This window comes from Strongylocentrotus purpuratus, unplaced genomic scaffold (assembly GCF_000002235.5).
Source record: "Strongylocentrotus purpuratus isolate Spur 01 unplaced genomic scaffold, Spur_5.0 spur5_scaffold_21, whole genome shotgun sequence".
Classification (NCBI taxonomy): Eukaryota; Metazoa; Echinodermata; class Echinoidea; order Camarodonta; family Strongylocentrotidae; genus Strongylocentrotus; species Strongylocentrotus purpuratus.
In genome coordinates, this window is record NW_022145607.1 from 28,400,181 (window position 1) to 28,422,565 (window position 22,385).

The following is a 22,385-nucleotide window of genomic DNA, read 5'->3' on the forward strand; positions in this document are numbered from 1 at the left end:
AAGATTGCAATATTACGAGCGTTGCGATGAAGATTATTAATGCTGAATCAAAGGCGGTGCCGTAAAGTGAGAGAAAATATATTTTTCTAACGCATTGTACAGTGTAACTAGTTGTAATCAGGGCAAAGTTTGTGAAGAGTGCCACCAATATGTGTAACTCATCGATTTTTTAAATTTTTATTCAGGAGTCGGGTTCGGAGCCATCGGGAAACCCGCTCCCATCTAACATTTGCAATAAAATGTCTCCTACGCACATCTACATACTGATTCAAGAAATCAATGCCCCCCTGACACACACACACACACACACACACATGGAGAACTAAATTTTGAAAACAGTATAGAAAGTGAGCTCATTGATGACTGACAGATGATGTCACAGGGGGAAAGAGATCTGGAAGTTTTTTTGGGTGGAGCTTAGCAAGTTTGAAAAACAAATATTTAAAAAAATATTTAAAAATCTATGAAACAAATTCAGAAGTTTACATATCAAAATATAAGATGTATGCAGGACTGCACACCAACAGGAATACACTTGTATTTCGATGTCATGGGCCCTTTAATTGATTATGTTATCAACTATTTAAGCCCGTACAACATATAGTACAAAACACTACTTTGTATCATCACCAGGTAGTCAACAGAATCAGCACCTGATGCATTAGCAAATAGCACGCCTTTCAGTATATATACATATATATATATATATATGTATATAAATTATAATGTGCGCACAGATTTCAAACGAAAAAACCCAAGTAGGCCTACTTGACTATGTTATAAACTACTTAAAGGGATAGTTGATTTCTGTGGCAGAGGGCGCTACACAAAATAATTTTGTTGTGAGATAATGAAAAACTGAGTGTCAAATTAGAAAGAACATACAATTTAAATTACGAAATCATCTTTGTTTGATCAAAATCGGTTCAGAGACGGCTGAAATATCCATAAATATAACGATTTATAATACTTGTGTACCACCACAAATATTAGATAATTTGAAAAAACCGTTGGAAAAAACGAAATAGCGCCTTTTACGTCGTATTTCAGTCAATGCCGATGTTGGCTTTTTTGTTGGCATTTTCGTGTTGGTTACATTACGCAACCAGCCGGCCCATGTATCGTTATTTTTAATTAAATAATTAATTAACGGTCACCATATTTTTGGGAAAGCGGAGCTGACTTAATATGATCGTATTGGCTCAATTTCACACATTTTGGGGTCTAAAATTACCTTCATAGCAATTTTAGGTTCTAAAAGGGCACTAAAAATATTAAAGATAAGAATAAGAGCAATGACCATGCACTTTGGAGGCGTTTGTGGTCTGAAAACAGGACTCAACTATCCCTTTAAACCCGTACAACATGTAGTAAAAAATACTCCCTTGTAAATATAATCACCAACAGATAGTCAACAGAATCGGCACCTGATACATTATCAAATAGCACGCCTTATAATCTTCTTGAATTGCATAACTTGAATTGTCAACTCTAATTTGTGGACACTGATAAACAACGAGGTCAGCACTAATACTCCTACTTTTGGCCTGTATTATGTAACAAAGCGTTGTGATAAACGAACTCTTCCATAGGATGATATGTTTCGTTGGGAACTAGTCAAGCTCTTGCTCTTGGTCAGGAAAATATGAAGTTTGACGACATTTTAAAGATTGTTGGAGAGTTTGGGCCGTATCAGATTAGAGTGTATAGCCTGGTGTGTATACTGGTCTTCACCACCTCATGGGAGAGCCTCATTACTGTGTTTATAGGGGCTAATGTAGATCACTGGTGTGCGGTAAGTTGAAGAGTGTTTTATTTAATTTAAATATATATCAAACCACTGGCGTAGCCATGGGGGCGCATTGGAATCCACTCCCCCTCCAATCACAGTCTAATCTATAACAGCCGAGGACAGAAAGGCTTACAGAGCGGTAGTCAAAACTGTGTCGTATTTTAAGAAACAAAATAAACAAAAGAAATATGATAAATCTAGATCACACATGGAAAAGAGATACCGGAATACTTTTATGAATTCTCGAAAGCTGCATGTACCGGTTCGTTCAATGAGGCACCAACAAAACCATTTTTTTCTGATGATGTTGCTAATGATTATTTTGGAGGTAAATACAGCACACCAAATGTTATTAATAGCGGTTCTCTGATTTGGTTTCCTTATGTGAATATTAATACCCCTGACCGCTTCGAGTTTGACATGACTCCAATTAAACCGAAAGATGTTAAGAATGTGTTAAGAAGGGAAAAAAAGCTATGTCAGCACCTGGATATGATGGCCTTATGTACGAAATGATAAAACATTTGGACTCTGTGCACCACTTCCTTGCAACTCTGTATAACAAGATTCTTGACTCTGGTGACCCGCCCGAAAGTTGGTCAGAATCTAAAGTCAGGGGATACCGATAAGCCAGAAAACTTTCGTATGATTTCGTTAACATGCTGTATCAGCAAATTTTTCCACCAGATTATTGCTGAAAGATCAATGTCCTATCTTACTGACAATAACTTTATTGATAAAACGCTGTATTCACGATTGAATGGCAGGGTAAGAGGCCCCGGATGGATAACAAAATATTTCGAATTCAAGCGCGGAGTATTTCAAGGGGACCCCCCAGGCGCGGATCCAGGGGGGGGGGCCGAGCGGGCCTTGGCCCCCCCCCCCCCCCCCCCCGCAAAAAAAAAAAAAAAAAAAAAAAGAGAGAGAAGAAAGGAAAAGCAGGGAAAGGGAAAGAGGAGAGAAGGGAAAGAAAGAAGAGAAAGAAAAAAAGAAAAGGGGGAAGAAGGAGATCGGGGGGGGGGTCGAAAGGGCCTTGCCTCCCAGGCTGTTGACCCCCCCCCCCCAATAAAAAAAATAAGAGAGAAGGAAGGAAAGGGAAAGAAATGACATAATTCCGAGATTTTTCCTCACTTTTGAGTAAATACGTTTGTATGTGTTTGTTTGAGAATGACAAATTACTAAATTTACAGCCAGGCAAGAAATATGATTCTTGAGATTCCTACATGTCAGGCCCAAGGTGGGGCGGGGATCGGGAGCCTCGAGCTCCCTCCCCCCCCCCCCCCACACTTTTTTGAAAAAGTATATTACAGAGAAATAAAATAGAATAAGAGCAAGAAAGAAACAATAGTTAACTGCCAGTGTTAAAAATTAATGAGGAATCTAAATATGCTCATCTGACCGTGATTAAATGCCTAGAACCCCTAAGCTCCCGGGGGCTCTGCCCCTGGATTCCACCTAGGACCCTACGGCGGGCCCTTAGATGCTCATCTGACGGTAATTTAATGCCTAAAACCCCTGATTGGGGGGGGGGGGGGCTTCGCCCCCTGGAACCCACCAGGGGCCCTAAGGCGGGCCCCTAAATGCTTGCGGGGTCGGACAAGGTATCAAAATGTGTTTATCTGACCGCAGGCGCGTAGCCAGGGGGGGGGGGGGGCGGTCCCCCCAAATCGGAAGAGGACGTAGGAAGAAAAAAGAGCAGACAAAGAACACATTTAAAAAAGGATTAAGAGTATAGACAACGGTACAACGCATCGTCTTCTTTCTCTAAAAATTTAATGAAACGTCAAAGCTTCGCTCAGGAGGGGAGGGGGGGGGGGAACTGAATTCAGACAAGGATTAAGAATCGAGAACGGTACAGCGAATCGTCTTCTTTCTCTCATAATCTTGTGAAACGTCAAAGCTTCAGCGCGAAGCGCAAGAGTGGGGAACCTGAATTCAGACGAGGATTCAGAGGCGAGAACGGTAATACGAATCTTTAATGATTTAATGAAACGTAAAAGCCTCCGCGCTTCGCGCGGGATGGAGGGGGAACTATATTCCGACGAGGATTATTTTTCGAGAACGGTACAACGAATCGTCTTTTTTCTCTAATGATTTAATGAAAATTAAAAACTTCCGCGCTTCGCGCGGCAGGGGGGAACCTGAATTCAGACGAGGATTTAGAGTCGAGAACTGTACAGCCAATTGTCTTCTTTCTCTCATAACATTATGAAATCTAAAAGCTTCTGCGCTTTGCGCGGGAAGGGGGGGGGGAGGGGACCTGAATTCAGACGAGGATTAAGAGTCGAGAACTGTACAGCCAATCGTCTTCTTTCTCTCATAATCTTATGAAACTTAAAAGCTTCCGCGCTTTGCGCGGGAAAGGGGGGGGGGACCTGAATTCGGACGATGATTAAGAGTCGAGAACTGTAAAACGGATCGTCTTCTTTCGAATGCTTTAATGAAACGTAAAGGCTTCCGCGCTTCGCGCGGGAGGGGGGGGGGGGGGGGAATGAATTCAGACGAGGATTCAGAGGCGAGAACGGTAATACGAATCTTTAATAAATTAATGAAACGTAAAAGCTTCCGCGCTTCGCGCGTGATGGAGGGGAAACTATATTCCGACGAGGATTATTTTTCGAGAACGGTTCAACGAATCATCTTCTTTCTCAAATGATTCAATGAAAATTAAAAACTTCCGCGCTTCGCGCGGGAAGGGGGGGGGGACCTGAATTTGGACGAGGATTAAGAGTCGAGAACTGTACAACGAATCGTCTTCTTTCGAATGATTTAATGAAACGTAAAAGCTTCCGCGCTTCGCGCGGGAGGGGGGGGGGGAGGGACTGAATTCAGACGAGGATTAAGAGTCGAGAACGGTACAACGAATCGTCTTCTTTCTCTAATGATTTAATGAAACGTAAAAGCTTCCGCGCTTCGCGCGAGAGGGGGGGGGGAACCTGAATTCAGACGAGGATTAAGAGTCGAGAGCTCTCCAAAGAATCGTCTTCTTTCGAATGATTTAATGAAACGTAAAAGCTTCCGCGCTTAGCGCAGGAGGGGGGAACTGAATTCAGACGAGGATTAAGAGTCGAGAACTGTACAGCCAATCGTCTTCTTTCTCTCATAATCTTAATGGAACTTAAAAGCTTCCGCGCTTCGCGCGGGAAAGGGGGGGGGACCTGAATTCGGACGAGGATTAAGAGTCGAGAACTGTACAACAAATCGTCTTCTTTCGAATGATTCGCGCGTGATGTAGGGGGAACTAAATTGCGACGAGGATTATTTTCGAGAAAGGTATAACGAATCGTCTTCTTTCTCTGATTCAATGAATCGTAAAAGCTTCCACGCTTCGCGCGGAAGGGGGAAAACAGATTTCAGGCGAGGATTAGAGTCGAAAACGGTACAACGAATCGTCTTCTTTCTCTAATGATTAAAGTAAACTTAAAAAGCTTCCGTGCGAAGCGCGGGAGGAGGGAACCTGAATTCAGACGAGGATTAAGAGTCGAGAACTCTCCAAAGAATCGTAATAATTTAATAAATCGTAAAATTTTCCGCGCTTCGCGCGGGAGGGGAAAAACTAAATTCAGACGAGAATTATTTTTGAGAACGGTACAACGAATCGTCTTATTTCTCTAATAATTTAATGAAACTTCAAAACTTCCGCGTTCGCGGATGAGGGAGGGGGAAACTCGCCCCTCCCTGCATCGACCCCCCCCCCCGCATTACGTCACTGTTGGTCACCATTACGTACCAATATTTGGCTCGCATAATTTCAAATTTGGCCCCCCCCCCTAAGAAATCCTGGATCCGCGCCTGGGACCCCCTGTCTCCTACAATTTTCCTCATGTGTTTTAATCCCGTTCTACAATATCTGAAAGAACAGCAGGATCAGTTTGGATACAAATGGGGAGACAGGAACATAATAACGACACCCTCCGCAGACGACTTTAATCTGATAACGGGGAACAAACCACAACACCCAAAACTCATGGGTAAGAGGACATATTTTTTTTGGTCCCAAAAATTTCGCAACGACCTTTCGGTCCGTTGGGGGGGGGGGGGGTAAGGTCACGTTTTTAGGTCACCCATTGGCATAAAAAAAAAAAAAAAAAAAAAAAAACAACAACCAAAAACCAAAAACCAAAGGGGGGGGGGTTCGTCCAAAATACACACATAAAAAATACGAAAGGAGGGGGGGGGGTTCAACCCCCCCCCCCCCCCCCCCACCCCCCCCCCCCCCCCCCCCCTGCGTACGCTCCTGGATTAATGTATCATGTATGGGGATCTTTCCTTCCTCATAATGTTACAATCTTCTTCTGTTATCATGTTCGATACTATACCACTTCTGTTTTTCTCTCCTTTTCTCCTTTTCTCCTGTTCACCTCTTCACTTTCCCTTTCTCTCTATTGTAATTGCAATGACGAATATTTTGTATTATTATTGTTAATGTACTTTGCTATTATTATAGTGTTGATTATAACCTGCCGCCTAACCCACTGGGTTGACGGGCCTAATAATGACTATCATCACTGATCACTCTGCCAATGGCATTATGGGGAAGAGTTGGGGTTCGGGGGCACATTCCCCCATTGAATGGAAGAATGGTTCGTAGTTCGGGGCCTGCCATGGCACTAACGTCCTTTGGCAAGATATTAATATACATTTCATACACACGACCCGGCAGGTGAGGTAAATGGGTACCTGGTTGGAATTGTGTGGTAGATGCTGTTTTATGATAATTACATGCAGACTGGATATGATATTTCAATAAATAAAACAAAAGTAATCAGAATTGAAAATGAATATGTTTTCTTCCCCTCTCCCACCCCCTCTCTCCCTCCCTCCCTCTCTCTCTCCCTCTCCCCTCCCCTATCCCTTTCTACCCTTCCCCTCTCTAATTCTCCATATATAAGTGATGATGAACAATTTAAGAAAACATATCAACAAATAAATTGTATGTTGAGTTTCATTATCTTTCATCGCGTAATCTTTGTGGAATGCTATAGGAATCGGCCATTATCGTAATGTTATCAAATTTAATGCATAAATATGTATTATTAATAATAATAATAATAATGGTGGCTTCTTATATGGCGCACATGTCCGTCACGTTGTGACGCTCCTGGCGCTGCCCCGATTATTACCCTGGCTTTAGCAAGGCAGCCACTGCGGCGCTCTAGCATTTCACGGAATTAATTCCTGCCAGGTACCCATTTACATCACCTGGGTTGAGTGTGGCAAATGAGTGTGCCATGTTACAAATTCTTCGATTCACCTGTTACGAATAGCATGTATTTCATAATCATAATGCCTATTGCATACATTACGAGTTGATAGGTAGTTTGTCCTACCTATCAACAATTAATGTATGTAATCCGCATTCCGAGTATTAAAACACAATTATTAATTACAGGTGAATGCAATAATTTGTAACATGGCACTTACCAAAGATTTATGCATTCAATTTAATTTTATTACAAAAATGGTGTTTGTTGACACCGTGCAGATTATGCTACCGTCATGTTCTTGACCTATAAAGAGACGAACGATCGGGTTATGGACCAAGTGATAAGATAAACTTGCCAATCTTACGTCATACTATTTACTCTGGCTTTATTGGTAGACCTTACTGACTTGTAAACGTGCCAAATACGAGTCATGAATGTAGGCTCTATTACAGTTGGATTCGTAAATCATTTTACGATACAAGATGATATATACTAATGTAATATATATATATTACCTATTATTTTCAGTGAACATGGATGAACTTTTATTTAGCCCTTACACTAAACTACGCCTCAAATTCAAAGCCCAAGCCCGAAACCGGTCCCTTCATCTTTGACGACATAAATCCATTGTTTGTTTGTTTTGAGGTTGCGCCTGTAATTCAAAGACTGTAAGTAGAAAAACAAAATCAAACAAGGCACTATACAGAATTTTATGTAACAATTTAAGGCTCCATCCGTACATTTTTCGACAGAGATGATTACGATCTGGAAAAAAAGTGTTAATGAATTATATATATATATATATATATATATATATATATATATATATATATATATATATATATATAAATATATATTATATTCCAAACAATGAAAACAGCTGTTATTACATAATGAATGAGGTGTCGAGAGTCAAGACACATTGGTTCATTCACCTGCCCAATCCAAGGATTGAGGGTTCGAATCCAAGCCTGGAACTAACGACCTTTGGCGACAAAGAGATTCGATCATACACAGCTGGGCGAGGTATGATTTCTGCATTTGCCACTCTCCACCCAGTTGTTAATGGGTACTTGGCAATAGCTGGGGTAGTAATATAATTACAGAGCCCTCAGGGAGAACAGATTTGATGCCGATAGGCTTCCCTGGTTAGACAAGAGTAATATCAATAACAACAACAAGGACAATAATGATATATATGTATCATCTTTATTCAGCGTAATAAACAAAGAAGTATAAACGTTTGAACCCAGGTCCATGACATAATAGTATACAATACACAACTGTGTCACTGGCAGGGTATACAAGAAAAATACAGCATGTACAATATAGGAAACATATAAAGCGTATACAGAAAATAGCAATAACAATGATATATCGAAAATATTATCGCTAGTGATATTCGTTTGTCTCGCAATGTGGTCAATAAGGAATCTAAAAGTTCACGACGTTTCGTGCGCTATTTGCAACACTTCGTCTGGTGATAATAACTACTGTAAGCAAGGGTCTTTTATACTCTACGGGAGGACCGGCGGAGCGGTCCATAATTCAATCGATAATTGGAACAATAACGCACAATGCCTATTGGTCGACGCACACGGTGATCGACCAATCACCAGGCCGCTGGTTCGGCCGCTGGTTCGGCTAATGCACCAGGCCTATTGGCCTATTGTGCGTTATTGTTCCAATTATCGATCGAATTATGGACCGCTCCGCCGGTCCTCCCGTAGAGTATAAAAGACCCTTGCTTACAGTAGTTATTATCACCAGACGAAGTGTTGCAGATAGCGCACGAAACGTCGTGAACTTTTAGATTCCTTATTGACCACATTGCGAGACAAACGAATATCACTAGCGATATTATTTTCGATACTACATCCGCAATGAGTAATATATTTAGCATTAACAATGATATAACTTAAACAAAAATAATAATAGAACATTATTATTATCATTACCATTATTATTACTGTTACTATCAATTACAATACTAGTACATCTACGTCTGATAATAGTAATAATAACAATAACAATATTATTATAATTATTATTATGTTTCCTTTTATGAATGATAAGATAATAATTTCATTTTATTTCTATTATTGAATATAATAATAATACTAATGATAATAATACTAGTAATAATAATAATAAGAAGAACAATAATAATGATAGTGATAGTGATAGTTCAAGTTCAAGTTCGTTTATTTACACTCATCATTAAAAATACAAGAACATATACAATTAAATACGGAATAATCACACATAAAATATCATGCATTCAACAACAAAAAACAAAAAAACATAACATAATCGGAGTGAAGGGATGAGCTAAAAAGGAGTATGGTCCTTATGCTAGAGCCCATCCCTCATTATAATATAAATAAAAGGCAAATTAAATTTGTACAATTAGAAGCATGAAAAAATGAGGGAAAACAGGGGGGGGGGTAAAGAGCCTGGTGAGTTATAGCACGTAAGATTCAATTAAATACATTTTATATTTTCGTTTAAAAGTTTGAAGACTTTTGCAATTTCTTATATTTATTGGAATGGAATTCCAAATTTTTGGACCATCGAAAGATATTGACTTTTTCATTAAAGTTGTTTTAATTTGTGGTAAGTGGAAATTAGATGCATTTCTAGTTTCATAATCATGAAAAGTCGAATTCAAATTCAAATACTTTAGAAGTGCACATGGTAAAGATTCATTTCGACACAGGTACATAAAGACTGCAATATGATATTTACAGATATCAAATACATTGAGAAGCTTTAATTTATAAAATATAGGTTTCGAATGAGCTCTGTAGTGTGAATTTGAAATTACCCAGATGGCTTTTTTTTGCATTTTGAGTATCCTATTCAGATTGGTTTGGCTTGTCATAGCCCATACTTCAGAACAGTAATATAAATGAGGAAGAATTAAAGTATTATATAAAATTCTTAAAACACATTTTGGGAGAAATCTAAGTTTGTTTAGAATGCCAGTATTTTTTGAGATCTTGTTGCATAAGGATAAGGATAATAGTAATATTAGGGATCGCCAGGAGTGTCAAGTCTGACAGACATGAGCGCTATACAAGAACCCACTATTATTATTATTACTTATTTTTTATTGGCATGGTTTATTATTATGGTTTATTATTATGGTTATTTTTTATTGGCATGGTTTATTAGGTTCCTGAGTGGGACTCGAATGACTGCAGTGCCTATGGCCTTACCGCCTCCGAATGCGAACTCTCGAAGAAAAATGGAAGTATCCCATCAAACTACACGTCAGATGGTGAGCTGGAGTACGCCCAATGTGAGAAATATAACGTGTCAGGGGTGGGATTCTGGCCGGGGATGGACCCGTCTAACTACACCGACGGGAGCACCGGCACCATCCCCTGCGACGCGGGTTGGGAGTACGATGATAGCCAGTACAAGTCAACGATCGTCTCTGATGTGAGTAATTAGTCAGATTTATGTGGACGAGAGAGCGCCCCACGATTTGCCCTTTTTTTCTAATTTGTGATATACTTTCTTTGCGGAATAGAATAACGACTATGATGACGATTATGAGGATGATATAGATGATAATGATGAAAATATTAATAATAATAATAATATGGACCAGTTCACGGTTAGCACATGTCCCAAATGACCCCGAATATCCACAGATCTTCAAAACATGAAGAGGTCCCACTTTGTACATTTTGAAATATATCTCTCCTACAACGATGGAGGTGCTACCTAAATAGCCTTTGTTTCCCCTTTTCAAAGAATACTTCAACCTGTGTATCATATAGTGCACTGCTTGTACATAAATCAATAATGACATACGTTTTATGAGCACGTAGGCCTATCCAGTATTGTGTCTCCGTGTATTTCACAATTTGGTCTGCAATGAACTTTATCAGCTCATGCTCAGACTGCAACCGTGAACTGGCTTACTATAATAACAATTATAAAATAGATTGAAAAGGGGGGGGGGGGGGTATCTGTTTAGTATTTAAATCTGTAACTATTAGTCACTCCCGATCATCTCTACATGGAACACAAGTTTTAAAAACATTTTGAAACCTCAGTATTGTTGTACAACTATTGATATAAAAAAAATGTTAACACTTTATAATTCTTTCCGCTGTTTACTTTTCAGTTTGAACTTGTGTGTGGGAATGAGAATCTGAACCAAATTTCACAGACAATTTACTACGGTGGATTTCTAGCCGGGTCGATAATCTTTGGAGTTATGTCCGATGTGTAAGATTCACATTTTATTTAGGTATCGTTTCATGAAATCGTCATAAGCATATAGGAGTTTGCCGAAATCCCATTGAAGAGTATTTGAATGTATATATACAGCCATACAGGGGAGTGTTTCACAAAGATTCGAAGTCGAACTTAACTCTAAGTTGGACTTAAATATCATGGAGAGCCATTTGTAGCCTTATTTTGAAATATATTCAAAACGCAAAATTTCAAGGATATCAGATTTTTCATGAATTCCACATCAAGAACCTGAAATCTCCCATGAGAATAGAAAATATAAATGATTTGAATCACTATTTTATGCCTTTTAAAATAACTTTTACAAAACAACTTTTACAAAATAGTTTTGTGTCTGCGAACTAATGACAGTTTCGTGAAATGCTGCCATGTTTTCCATTACGGTAATTTCTCGGCTGCTATTAATAATAATAAAAAAACGATTCTAGAAATTTAGCCTTGAATATAACTTCTGCAAAGAGAAACTTGAAAGCTTAACAACTCAGCTATACAATTTATAATCATATAACCCTATATTGTTTCAAAACATGTATTTAGAAAATGGAGACTGACGAATGATAATCACAAGTCTTGACTATTTTTTGTGAATAAATTCTGTATTGCCTTCTTCGTCAAGTTCATCAATAGATTAAAGGGTATTAATTTGGTTTATCTATTCTACCATTAACTAACTAATCTTTTTTTTTTTGGAGGGAAGGGGTATTTATTATTAGGTTACATACAATTGTTCTAAGGCAACGGCTATCTAAAGTGTCTTTCTTCATTATTAAAGCCACACGTGTACTAGAAGCATTACCTCTAGCGCCATCTCAGGTCAGCTGTAACAGTGTGGCCTCATTACTCGCTGTGCTGTCGGTTCCACTTCTTCTTCTTCTTCTTCTTCCTCTTCTTCTTCTTCTTCTTCTTCTTCTTCTTCTTCTTCTTCTTCTGTACAAGTCGCCAGACTAGTTAGTCCATATAAAGACACGGAAACGAAGCACGGAAGTTAACTCATAGCCTGCCCTAAGACTGCATGCACGCTACCGTCATAGTGCTTTGTACATGCGAGAGAGCCATTGCTTCAGTGCCTTGTGTATGCTTGCACGCATTCGTATTGACAGTTAGTGTTCATGCTCATTGGACTGTGCTGTGTGTTTTGCACGCGCTATTCATAGAACCATCGCGTTAATAAGATTATCTCAAAATAAACTTGGCACGGAGGGATTCGGGGCTTGGCACAATGGGGATTAGCCCTGTGGCATGATAAGAGTAAAAACATTTCTTGTAACTTTCGTGTAATGTTTTAACTTCCATGGTAACCTTTCCACAGAATGGCAATTAAGTTGACCGTGAGATGGCGCTGTGTGATAAACAGAAGGCTAGGGCTAAGCATTTCATGTTCAGTATCGCTTTAATTAAATGCATGCAGTATTGGACGCTGGTGGACTCTTCAGATCTGTACCATCGTGAGACTAGTGACGGGCGTCCTCATCGCCTTTGCTCCAGAGTTGTGGGTTTACTCCCTCCTAAGATTCTTCCAAGGGATGGCGGGTGTCGCCACATACATCATTCTTTTCATCTTAGGTAGGTTCTATACTCCCGTGCCCATAAAATCCACCCCACACAATAGGATCTGGTTACAATCCGATTTTGGAACACTTTGCACTAACATTTGAATTTAAACTAAATTCTTAATGATCAATGATTAGAATAATTATTATGATTAATAAAACTAAAGTTTCCATGGATTTTACACTTCCTTGGACGAGGAATATCTAAATCGGCTCAAAATCGTAGGGAGTCATACCGGTAGTGTGATTTGAATCGATAGGTCCTTATTCCGACTAGAAACCTAATCGCCCTGACATTCCAGTTGTTGGAATACCATATTCACAATTATTTAACCGAGGGAGTCTAGGTTGCACCCGTTTTAAACTGCATAATATAAAATCTTTTCATTCGATGGAGAGCCTGGGGGAACCTTCTCAGACTCCCCTCCCCCACACACCCACACCCTCTCCTCATTAGTCACGTCAACTTCTCCCCTCACTTCCCTCCGACCGTGACATTAAGAAACCGCCACCCCACGGGCTATCTTATCTAGATATGAACTTAGAATTAATTTTTTAGATTCTGGATTTTATACCTATGTATTATAAAAAATGATACTTTTTATTCAAGCTTCACATTACATGAATTTCCCTATAATACCACTAACACCCATAAGCACGATAGGTCAGGGGTAATATGAACGACTTTTTAAAGAGCGCGGGTACAATCGCGGCCCCCACTCAGTGTAATTTAGGGTATGCGTATGCTTGTCCCCTCCCTTTGAAAGCACCTGCCTATATCTCCGTGTGAAAAGTCAAAACGGGTCGGATTTTGTCACGCGAACATGTACCCGTCTGCCGGAGATTTGGGGAAAGCGCATGTGGTCCTTCCCAGCCCGGAGTAGGGGGGGGGGGAACAAAATACAAAAAACATTTTGTATCAATAAAAAGGGGGGATGGTCATCAGATTTGTCTTCCTGCTAAAATAAAAAGGATCTCTGACAAACACAATCCGGAAGGAATGCTATTGGGATATCAAAGAGTGGGGGGGGGGGCACAGGCCGGATGAGCCCCCCCTTAAGAATATCCGCCAGTGAATAGGTTGTATGACATCATGCCCCGCGGTAAATTTACTGCACTCGTTCACGTTAACTTTGAACTAGCATTACAAAGAATCCTAATTCTAAACCTAACCTAACCAATTAAATAGCAACCATAAGCGAAGAACCTAAAACTTATTTTTTTACCCCTTTTTCTTGTTCGTCTTTTTTTTTTTTAAAGGAACGGAGTACGTGGGGCCGTCCAAAAGAAACATCGCCGGCATCCTGTTCTGCGTGCCATATTCTTTGGGATACATGCTACTAGCATTAATCGCTTTCTACTTGCCGTATTGGAGAACGTTAGAGCTTGTTGTCACTGCACCAGTTATACCTTTCTTCTTATTAATGATGTAAGGCCCCAACAAGATGTAAAACCTTTCAGAAAAGTTTGGAAACTCAAGTTAGATCAGTTTAATAGCGCTATTATGGCATAATATCCCATTTGTTCAGTAGCGTACGCAGGATTCTTTCGAGGGGGGGGGGGGGGGGGGGGGGGGGTTAAAAATTTGAAAATCGCGCCGAAAATTTCGCAACGACTCAGCCAGCCGGTGAATATGCGGGGGGGGGGGGTCCCAAAAATCAGTTTGGCTGACCGTTATTTCGTTCAATTAGGAGGGGGGAGAGGGGTTACCCTTTAGCACAATTTTTTTTTAATTAAAAAAAAAATTAGGGTGCGACCCCTACCCTGCGTACGGGCCTGCATTTGTTATGATTTTATTTATGGAATGTGCGGTAGATCAATAATACAATAATGACAGATTCATTTGTTGTAATACGAATACATTCTATAGGGGCAGGGGGCTGCTGTTTCTTGCCCATCAATGAAATTTCCAGTTCCTAAATTTGTTTTAAATCTTATATCTTATATCGTGAATCTAATTTTCCATTTTGAAGGTTCATGCCCGAGTCCGCCAGATGGTTAATGTCGGTCGGGCAGTACGAAAAGGCGGAGAAAATCATAATAAAAATTGCGGAGGTTAACAAGGCGACTGCACCAGATCCAATTTTTACAGAAGAGTTTAAGAAAAAAGAAGTAAGTGTTCATGATGCTTCTCGAAAAAAACACTGCCTCGAAGCAAAACATACAACGCAGTTGGAAGAACGTCTATAATTGTATCATAGTAGCAGAAACACGATCGCAAGGGCTTTCGAAAAATCATCTCAGGGATTAACCTTTTGTATATCGCATAGAAATCATGTTTAAAAACGAAATCCATTACTCTAACATTTCGATGAATGATAGGCCTATCATGGACAAGGCTACTGAAATTGCCGTTCTCTGAAGGCACAAGTTGAAATATTGTGTAAAAAGCGAGCACCTCATCCCCAATTTTTCCGTCTACCCCATCCCCTTTTTGGTTAAGGGGGGGGGGCACATGGCTAGAGTGCCTTTTAGATCTGCATATTAGTAGTGTTGTAATATTATCGTTATTGTTGTTACTTTTATCATAATTATCACCATTATTCTTACGATAGTATTGATGATAATCAGTATTGTTTGTATCACTATCATTGTTGTTGCTAATATAATTGTTATGATGTTCATTACTATGTATAGATCGTTAAAAAGGCTCAATATTCATGTTTCCTCCCAGACGATAAATCGGGAACAGAACAAAGCCACTATATTGGATCTTTTTCGTACTCGGACAGTATGCCTCCGAACTCTCAACCTTATCTTCAGTTGGTGAGTTACCATGATAACACACATTTTCATTGAAAACCTCTGAATATTGGCAGTAACATCAAATACAATGCAGCCTGCGAAGTTGAAAACTTATGAAAGCTTCTAAACACCCTAAAACATCTAATGAAATAATGATAATACAATAATGAACTTTTCATATTTATTGCACTATGATTATGCTGAAGATACACTGCACTTCAAATCCAAATTATTATTTAAAAAATTAACATGAATTATATTGATAATACCCTCTGCCCGCCCCTCCCCCCCCCCCCCTCCCCCCCCCCCCCAAAAAAAAGGCAAAAGAGGCAATCAAAGAAAGAAAGTGTACTAAAGAAAATGGAGAGCTAGGGGAGGGCAATCTGAAAAAGTTACAAAACTATCTGACACCCTCATCTTCTTGGTGGCCTTGTTAGCTGGCTTTCATTCGCACCGAATGTGCCCCTACCAAAACACGAATGCGCCCGTAATGCTTTACTCCCGCTGCCCCACTGCATAATTATGAAGTATTTTCTTTTAATCTTTTGTAAATTCAAATTTGTACAGCCTTTAACTTTTGTCTTTAATTATTTTTTTTAAAGCAATAAACCAAATCAAATTAAAAAATACATATATATATATTCATATTGAAACTTTCTGTGTACGAACTTCAGAAACTCCTGGTGGTCCAAAACTCGGCTACAAGGCTCGTGACAAAAACATAGAAACACGAATCCATATCTTCGGTTTTAAGAGTCTGACATAGTTTATCGGTCAGATCACGTATTAATTCAAAATCTTGCTGCTATAATTATAGCTTTCCCTTGTTTTCATGACATGGCTCCATCCTATCTTTTGCAGTTACTCATAGAATATGAACCGGTAAGAAATCTGAGGTCACTACAGATTGATATGTATATAATTTATGTTTTACCTGTGTTTAAAACGAAGTCTTGTAGTGAATAGGCTTTTGGGCATGCTGCCCCTGAGCCTGAGCAATGAAATATTATCTCACACAATGTATGACATGTTAAAGGGAGTGTATCATGGCAAATAATGGTTAACGCCGTCTACGTCTTTTTTTGGACAACTGCACGTAAACGAATAGACTTGATAAACTGGGTCAGCGCGCGCTAAACTTGGTCAGTGCGCGCTAGCGTTGGCGAAACAGACCGAAGTTCTCCTCACGCTTCGGTTTCGCTTAATGTTGCACGCACGCGAATGCTGCGGTCGCATCGTCCGTAGTCGTATTATACCCGATTGGCCCCGGGTAGGGCCACGGGAACGACAGATAGTCTTGCATGACACACTCCCTTTAAGACAATTCAGCAGTTCGAAATGGCTCTTTAGACATAATATTTGTGATCAATCAAACACAAATCGGCAGTTCTGTGACGTTTCTTGCGCCCCCCCCCCCTCCCCATACGAAATGTCCTTTTTTTAAAATTAGAATGTTGTTAATCATACATGCACCTTAAATATAATTATCGCTGTAAAAAAATATATAGTCCGTCAGTAATCACACAAAATGGCGGTTTATGGAATTTCTTGTTTAGAGAAAATTGGAAGAGACATCGCAAGATTATGTTGATGGCAACTACAACAATTCATAACTTTCCCTTTCTTTAGTCGAATATTGCTCAAACTTTAATTTTATTTATTTATTTATTTATTTATTTATTTATTTATTTTTATTTATTTATTTTTTTTTGGGGGGGGGGGCGTTTTGGGGGCTTTAATTAATACCAGACGTCTATCAGTGTAGACTTCCAATTAAAGTCAACATACACAGATCTATACGGTGGTTCTTTATATCATGTTATTACTATATAGGATGGTCCATTCAATGGTGTACAGCGGCTTGTCACTCAACACTTCAAATCTCGGCGTCAATGACTACGTCGCGTTCACGATCTCGGGCGCTGTCGAGATTCCGGCTTACCTTCTCACGATCTTCACCGTCGAGTACTTCGGGAGGAAACCGAGTCTCGTCACCTTGGTGCTGTTAGGGGGCGTGGCTTGTTTGACAACTGCTGCCATTCGTAAGTATGCATCAGTGCATGAGGGCGCTAGGAAGAATTATATACCTAACTTAAGAAATCCAGCCATCTGATTGGTCGAAATTGCAGTCATGGTTTTAGCCATTCCCTTAAATAAACGAAAAATGCCACGCCCATGTAATAGTTCGAGGGTAAAATTCAAGTTACCGGAAATAGTTCAGTCTTGCTTAAAACCTGGTTTGAGCGATCGCGGATACCATACACACGTGTACGTGTGCGAAGAATTGGTCGCTAGCTTAATTAACCAATTTTTTTTAATACAGAGCGCAGCGCAGACGACCGTACGGCAACCTCGATCGTACTGAATTTCAAACAAGGCAAAAATGGCTGAAGAAACTCTCCCAAGATTTCAACTTCTTGATGATGATCAAATGCAAGGCTTTATTAATTCTGAAGAACACCAAAAGGTATCTGAAATTCTCCATAAAAAATGTGTGTGCTAAAACCTTCCCATAGAGATTGCACATATCTCTAGATCTATGCAGTCCAAGTGCATTGCGCACTAATGCTAAATTGGTCGATGTTTTAATTACCAAAATGAGATTCAAACCAATATTGCTCGTGATCCTGAAGACAGGGGCGGATCCAGCCGGCGACAGGAGGGGGGGGGGGGGGGGGGGGCCCAAATCGTGATAATTTTTTTTATTTATTTATTTTTTTTAGCGCCGACTTAGCCGGCCGGGCCGGTGAATAAGCGGGGGGGGGGGGGGGGGGGGGGGGGGGGCTAAGAGCACATTTTTTTTTAAGGAAAAATTTAGCGCCGACTCAGCCGGTCGGTGAATAAGCGGGGGGGGGGGGGGGGGAGGTGGGGTAGGGGTGGTTCGAGAGGAGAACCACTAATTTTTTTTTGAGGGGGGAGAAAATATATCTAATTTTTTTTTTGTTGGGGGGGGGGGACGCTTTTGTTTTTTGTTTAAAAAAAGGTTAAATTTACGTTATTATCCTATTTTTTTAAACAGTTTGGGAGGGGGGCTGGGGGGGGGGGGGGGCCGGGCCGGAGATATCGCTACGTGGATCCGTGCCTGCCTGAAGATGATACTCAATAAGTGAGGTGTCATATGAAAGAGCAGGTTTTTCTCCATATTCCCCACAGGGGCCAACCCCCAAATTTTTAAAAATATCTTGCTTAGAGTCAGACTAGAAATAAACTCTTAAAGATACACTCATAAAAAAAAACCGTGCAGATAAACTAGAGAAAGGCCAAGGTGGTGTCATAATTTTTTTCGGCATATAAAAGTATTAATGACTGCTTTAATGTTCGAGAAATAGTTGTTTGAATACGCTCTCGGGAAGGTTACAATTGGGCTATTGCCCTCGGCACGCCTCGGACAATAGCACAATTGTAACCTTCCCTTGAGCGTATATAAACAACTATTTCTCTCAAAGCAGTCATTAATACTATACTATCAATACATAGCTACTTGAATGAGACAGTTACGTCACCGGAAGTTGCTCCTGATTAGTCAGGCATTTCATCAAGCTCAAAAATAGTTCCCTCCAATAGCGAAGATGCGCGTATCACAACTGTCTCTTCCAATACTATACCAATTGAATACATTTATGTATATATAACATAATAACCCCCAATGAAGGATAAGAATTCGTAAACAATAATTATAAACGTGCCGCTTAAAATATGTAAAATGCATCTTGCCCTCATCTCCTTTAGGGGAAATCCAATCTTTAATAGACAAACGGTATATAAATTTTGTTAATATATAGGCCTACTCTCAGACTGGTGAATTTAAATTGATTCAATAAACAAAATACCATTGAACAGGTATGATTTGTTAAAATGTATCTCTTTTTCAGTATTGACACCTGGGATGCGGTACATAAAACAAGTATTAACTGCTTTCATCCTGGTTTTTCCGGTTTAAACTGGAGTACAGTACACAGCACAGTTTTGGGATCGCGTTGGGCAATAGTTTTCATCGTGACCCCCAAATCAGTCAATTATTATGTGTATCTTTTTCAATTTTAAACTCAGCCGAGGGTGTATGGCTAACTACAGTGGCAATGATTGGTAAATTCGGCATCGCAGGATCGTTCGGTGTCCTGTATCTGTACACGGCTGAACTTTATCCAACAAGCATTAGGTAAGAGGACACATCTTAAAGCCCATGAACCGCACAATATAATGCGATCCAAATACGATTATGTACGATCGTCCTGCGATCTGATTTTGGAAGAATTTTGCACCACCATTTTGATACGAACATTCAAATATGCACTGTGAAAAGGTTGGGCAATATTTTCCAACACATTGCCCAACGTTGTGCCAATATTCAAGCCAATCATTTATTAGGCAATATTTTGCAATTGTTTCGTATTTTTTCCCCAACAGCTGGTCAAGATTCTCCCAACAAGTGGGCTACGGTAGTCGGGCAGTTAAAGGGTCATTATTTTTGCCCAAAAATTAATGTTGGTCAAAATACGAAATAATTATGCACGTGTGAAGTAGGGTTTACCAATACCGCTGGGTGAAATATTGCCCAATAAGATGGTTGGGTTGACTATTGGCGCAACGTTGGGCAAAGTGTTGGAAAAATATTGCCCAACCTTTTCACAGTGTGTCAAATCTCAATGACCGAGGATCTGAATAGTCATAATTGATTGAGAAAATCTAAATTTCAAGGGATGTCATGCTTCCTTGGAAGAGGAAAAGCTTAATCGGCTCAGAATCGCAGTGAAGTCAGACCAATACTATAATGCGACTGTCTACGAATTTGATGGAGACAAAAAAAAAATCGGTCTTTATATACATATGGTCTTAATGTGCAGGTTCCTTTGGTATACATGTTTCAATGAAAGACAACTTTCTATATAGGGAAACGAAAAATGGGGTCTGTATATATCGACAGGCGGTATTTCTAAAGCAGGTTTGACTGCACAGATTTTTTTTTTTCTGACGCAGGACTGTAGCTGTAGGGACCTGCTCCATGTTCTCAAGGGTAGCAAACATGCTGGCACCGCTGATTCTTACACTGGACAAATTCTGGGCTCCCATGCCACTGGTGATCTACGGCTCCGTGGCTGTCCTGGCCGGGATCCTGGCCCTCTTCCTCCCCGAGACGCGCGGCCTAACGCTGCCAGAGACCAGGGCGGAGGGAGAAAACTTCGGAAAGTAAGAAGAAAAGAAAATGTTGTATATCCAGGAGCGGCGATGCAGATTAAAGTTGCTCACCATAGTTGCTTCTAAGCTCGTTCAGAACGAAGCGAGAATTAGCGGCATTTTGTGAATGATGACTTAGTTTAGTCCTGAATGTTTTAGATAAATCAGGATTAATGACGAGAAGACGGGACGAGAAGACGGGACGAGAAGACGAGACGAGAAGACGAGAAAAGGAGTCTAGAAGAAAAGAACACGAGACGATATCCTTCGATATCCTTGATCTCGTCTAATCGACTTCACCATGTGCTGGACGAGAAAACAAGATCCTGATCTCGTCAAGTCGACTTGATTTGAATGAGAAGACAAGATCCAGCATTTCATCTTCTCGTCTCCTCATCCTCATCAGGTCGACTTGACGAGATTCTTATCCAGGCACGTAGCCACGGGCGGGGGGGGGGGGGTGCACGTGCCCCCCCCCCCAAAAAAAATCCAAGATCGGTTGAACTTTTTTTGACCTCGATCGATTACATGTATGTGCCCCCCCCCCCCAAAAAAAAGAAAAAAGAAAAAAAAAAAAAAATCAAACTCTGGCTACGGGCCTGTTCTTATCTACTCATATTGTTGTCCTAATCAAGTAGAAAAGATCTAAGATCTTTTCTTAGCGTCTTCTCGTCCTCATCAAGTCTTCCGTAGGCGAGATCCAGTGTCTCGTCTTCTCGTATTCCGTCGTCCAAACCGAGCCAAATTGACGATATCTAGGGAGTTTGTCTTGTCTTTTTGTCTCGACATCTTCTCGTCTTCTGGACTTTTTTCTTCCCGTCCCGTACATACATCATAAATTGGAAGAAAAAAATATTTAGATCCATGTCCATGCAGACATGCAATGTTTGAGGCCAAAACAATTATCAAAAGATCGTAATTTCTTCCATCTCTCATCTCATTTTTCTTCACAGGAAAATGGCCGCCGATGACATTGCTAATACTGACAAGAAGGAAAATGGTATCCTTAGTGTGAGCAAGGGAGTCGAACTAGAAGGGGTAAACAACACACAAGAAAAGGGTGATACTGCGGACTACGTCAACCCATCATACGTAATCTAATGTAACCCTGTGATTTTCATGGACTCGCTCGCGACTCACCCGGACCCGTCATTTTTTTCTGCGGCACAGATTAGGGCTTTTTTTTTTAAAGAGGTCTTGATTTAACCCTAACCCTAAACTTTCCCATAGGCTCAACACGCACCTAACCCCAATCTGTGCCGCAGAAAAAAATAACGCCACCCGGACAGGATTTTAGATATTAAGTGATCAGTCTTTTTCTTCTTCAAATTGACAACATTGTTAAAGAATATATAAACTGACAGAAATGAGCACTAATTTTTGTTTTGTTTGGGTCCTCGAAAATTGAAAAATTGCACCCCTTGAGCTTGTGGAAACGTTATAAAACTGGACAGTCAGCAAAATTGTGTGCAGACATTAATTTGTAATATTCTTTCGGCTCAACATTGAAACTTCATTGAGCGGTAACCACAAAATAATATATGTAATTAGTATGAAGGGCAAATAAAGCGCATTATTGAAATACTTTTCTAAACAATCCAACAAAATAAACTGACATTTTTTTGTCAGACTGTTGAGACC

General features: G+C 40.1%; 1 protein-coding gene across 1 annotated transcript; it reads left to right on the top strand.

Annotated features, from left to right (window-relative positions):
- The first annotated feature begins 1,136 nt into the window (after positions 1-1,136).
- On the top strand, positions 1,137-22,107 carry LOC593686 (organic cation transporter protein). The gene is made up of 11 exons (XM_030994333.1): positions 1,137-1,795; positions 10,180-10,449; positions 11,144-11,247; positions 12,683-12,837; positions 14,085-14,253; positions 14,798-14,936; positions 15,499-15,590; positions 17,403-17,611; positions 19,620-19,728; positions 20,547-20,756; positions 21,698-22,107. Exons 1-11 carry the CDS (start codon positions 1,646-1,648, stop codon positions 21,843-21,845), a joined length of 1,755 nt encoding a protein of 584 aa, XP_030850193.1. The 5' UTR covers positions 1,137-1,645; the 3' UTR covers positions 21,846-22,107.
- Positions 22,108-22,385: the final 278 nt, after the last annotated feature.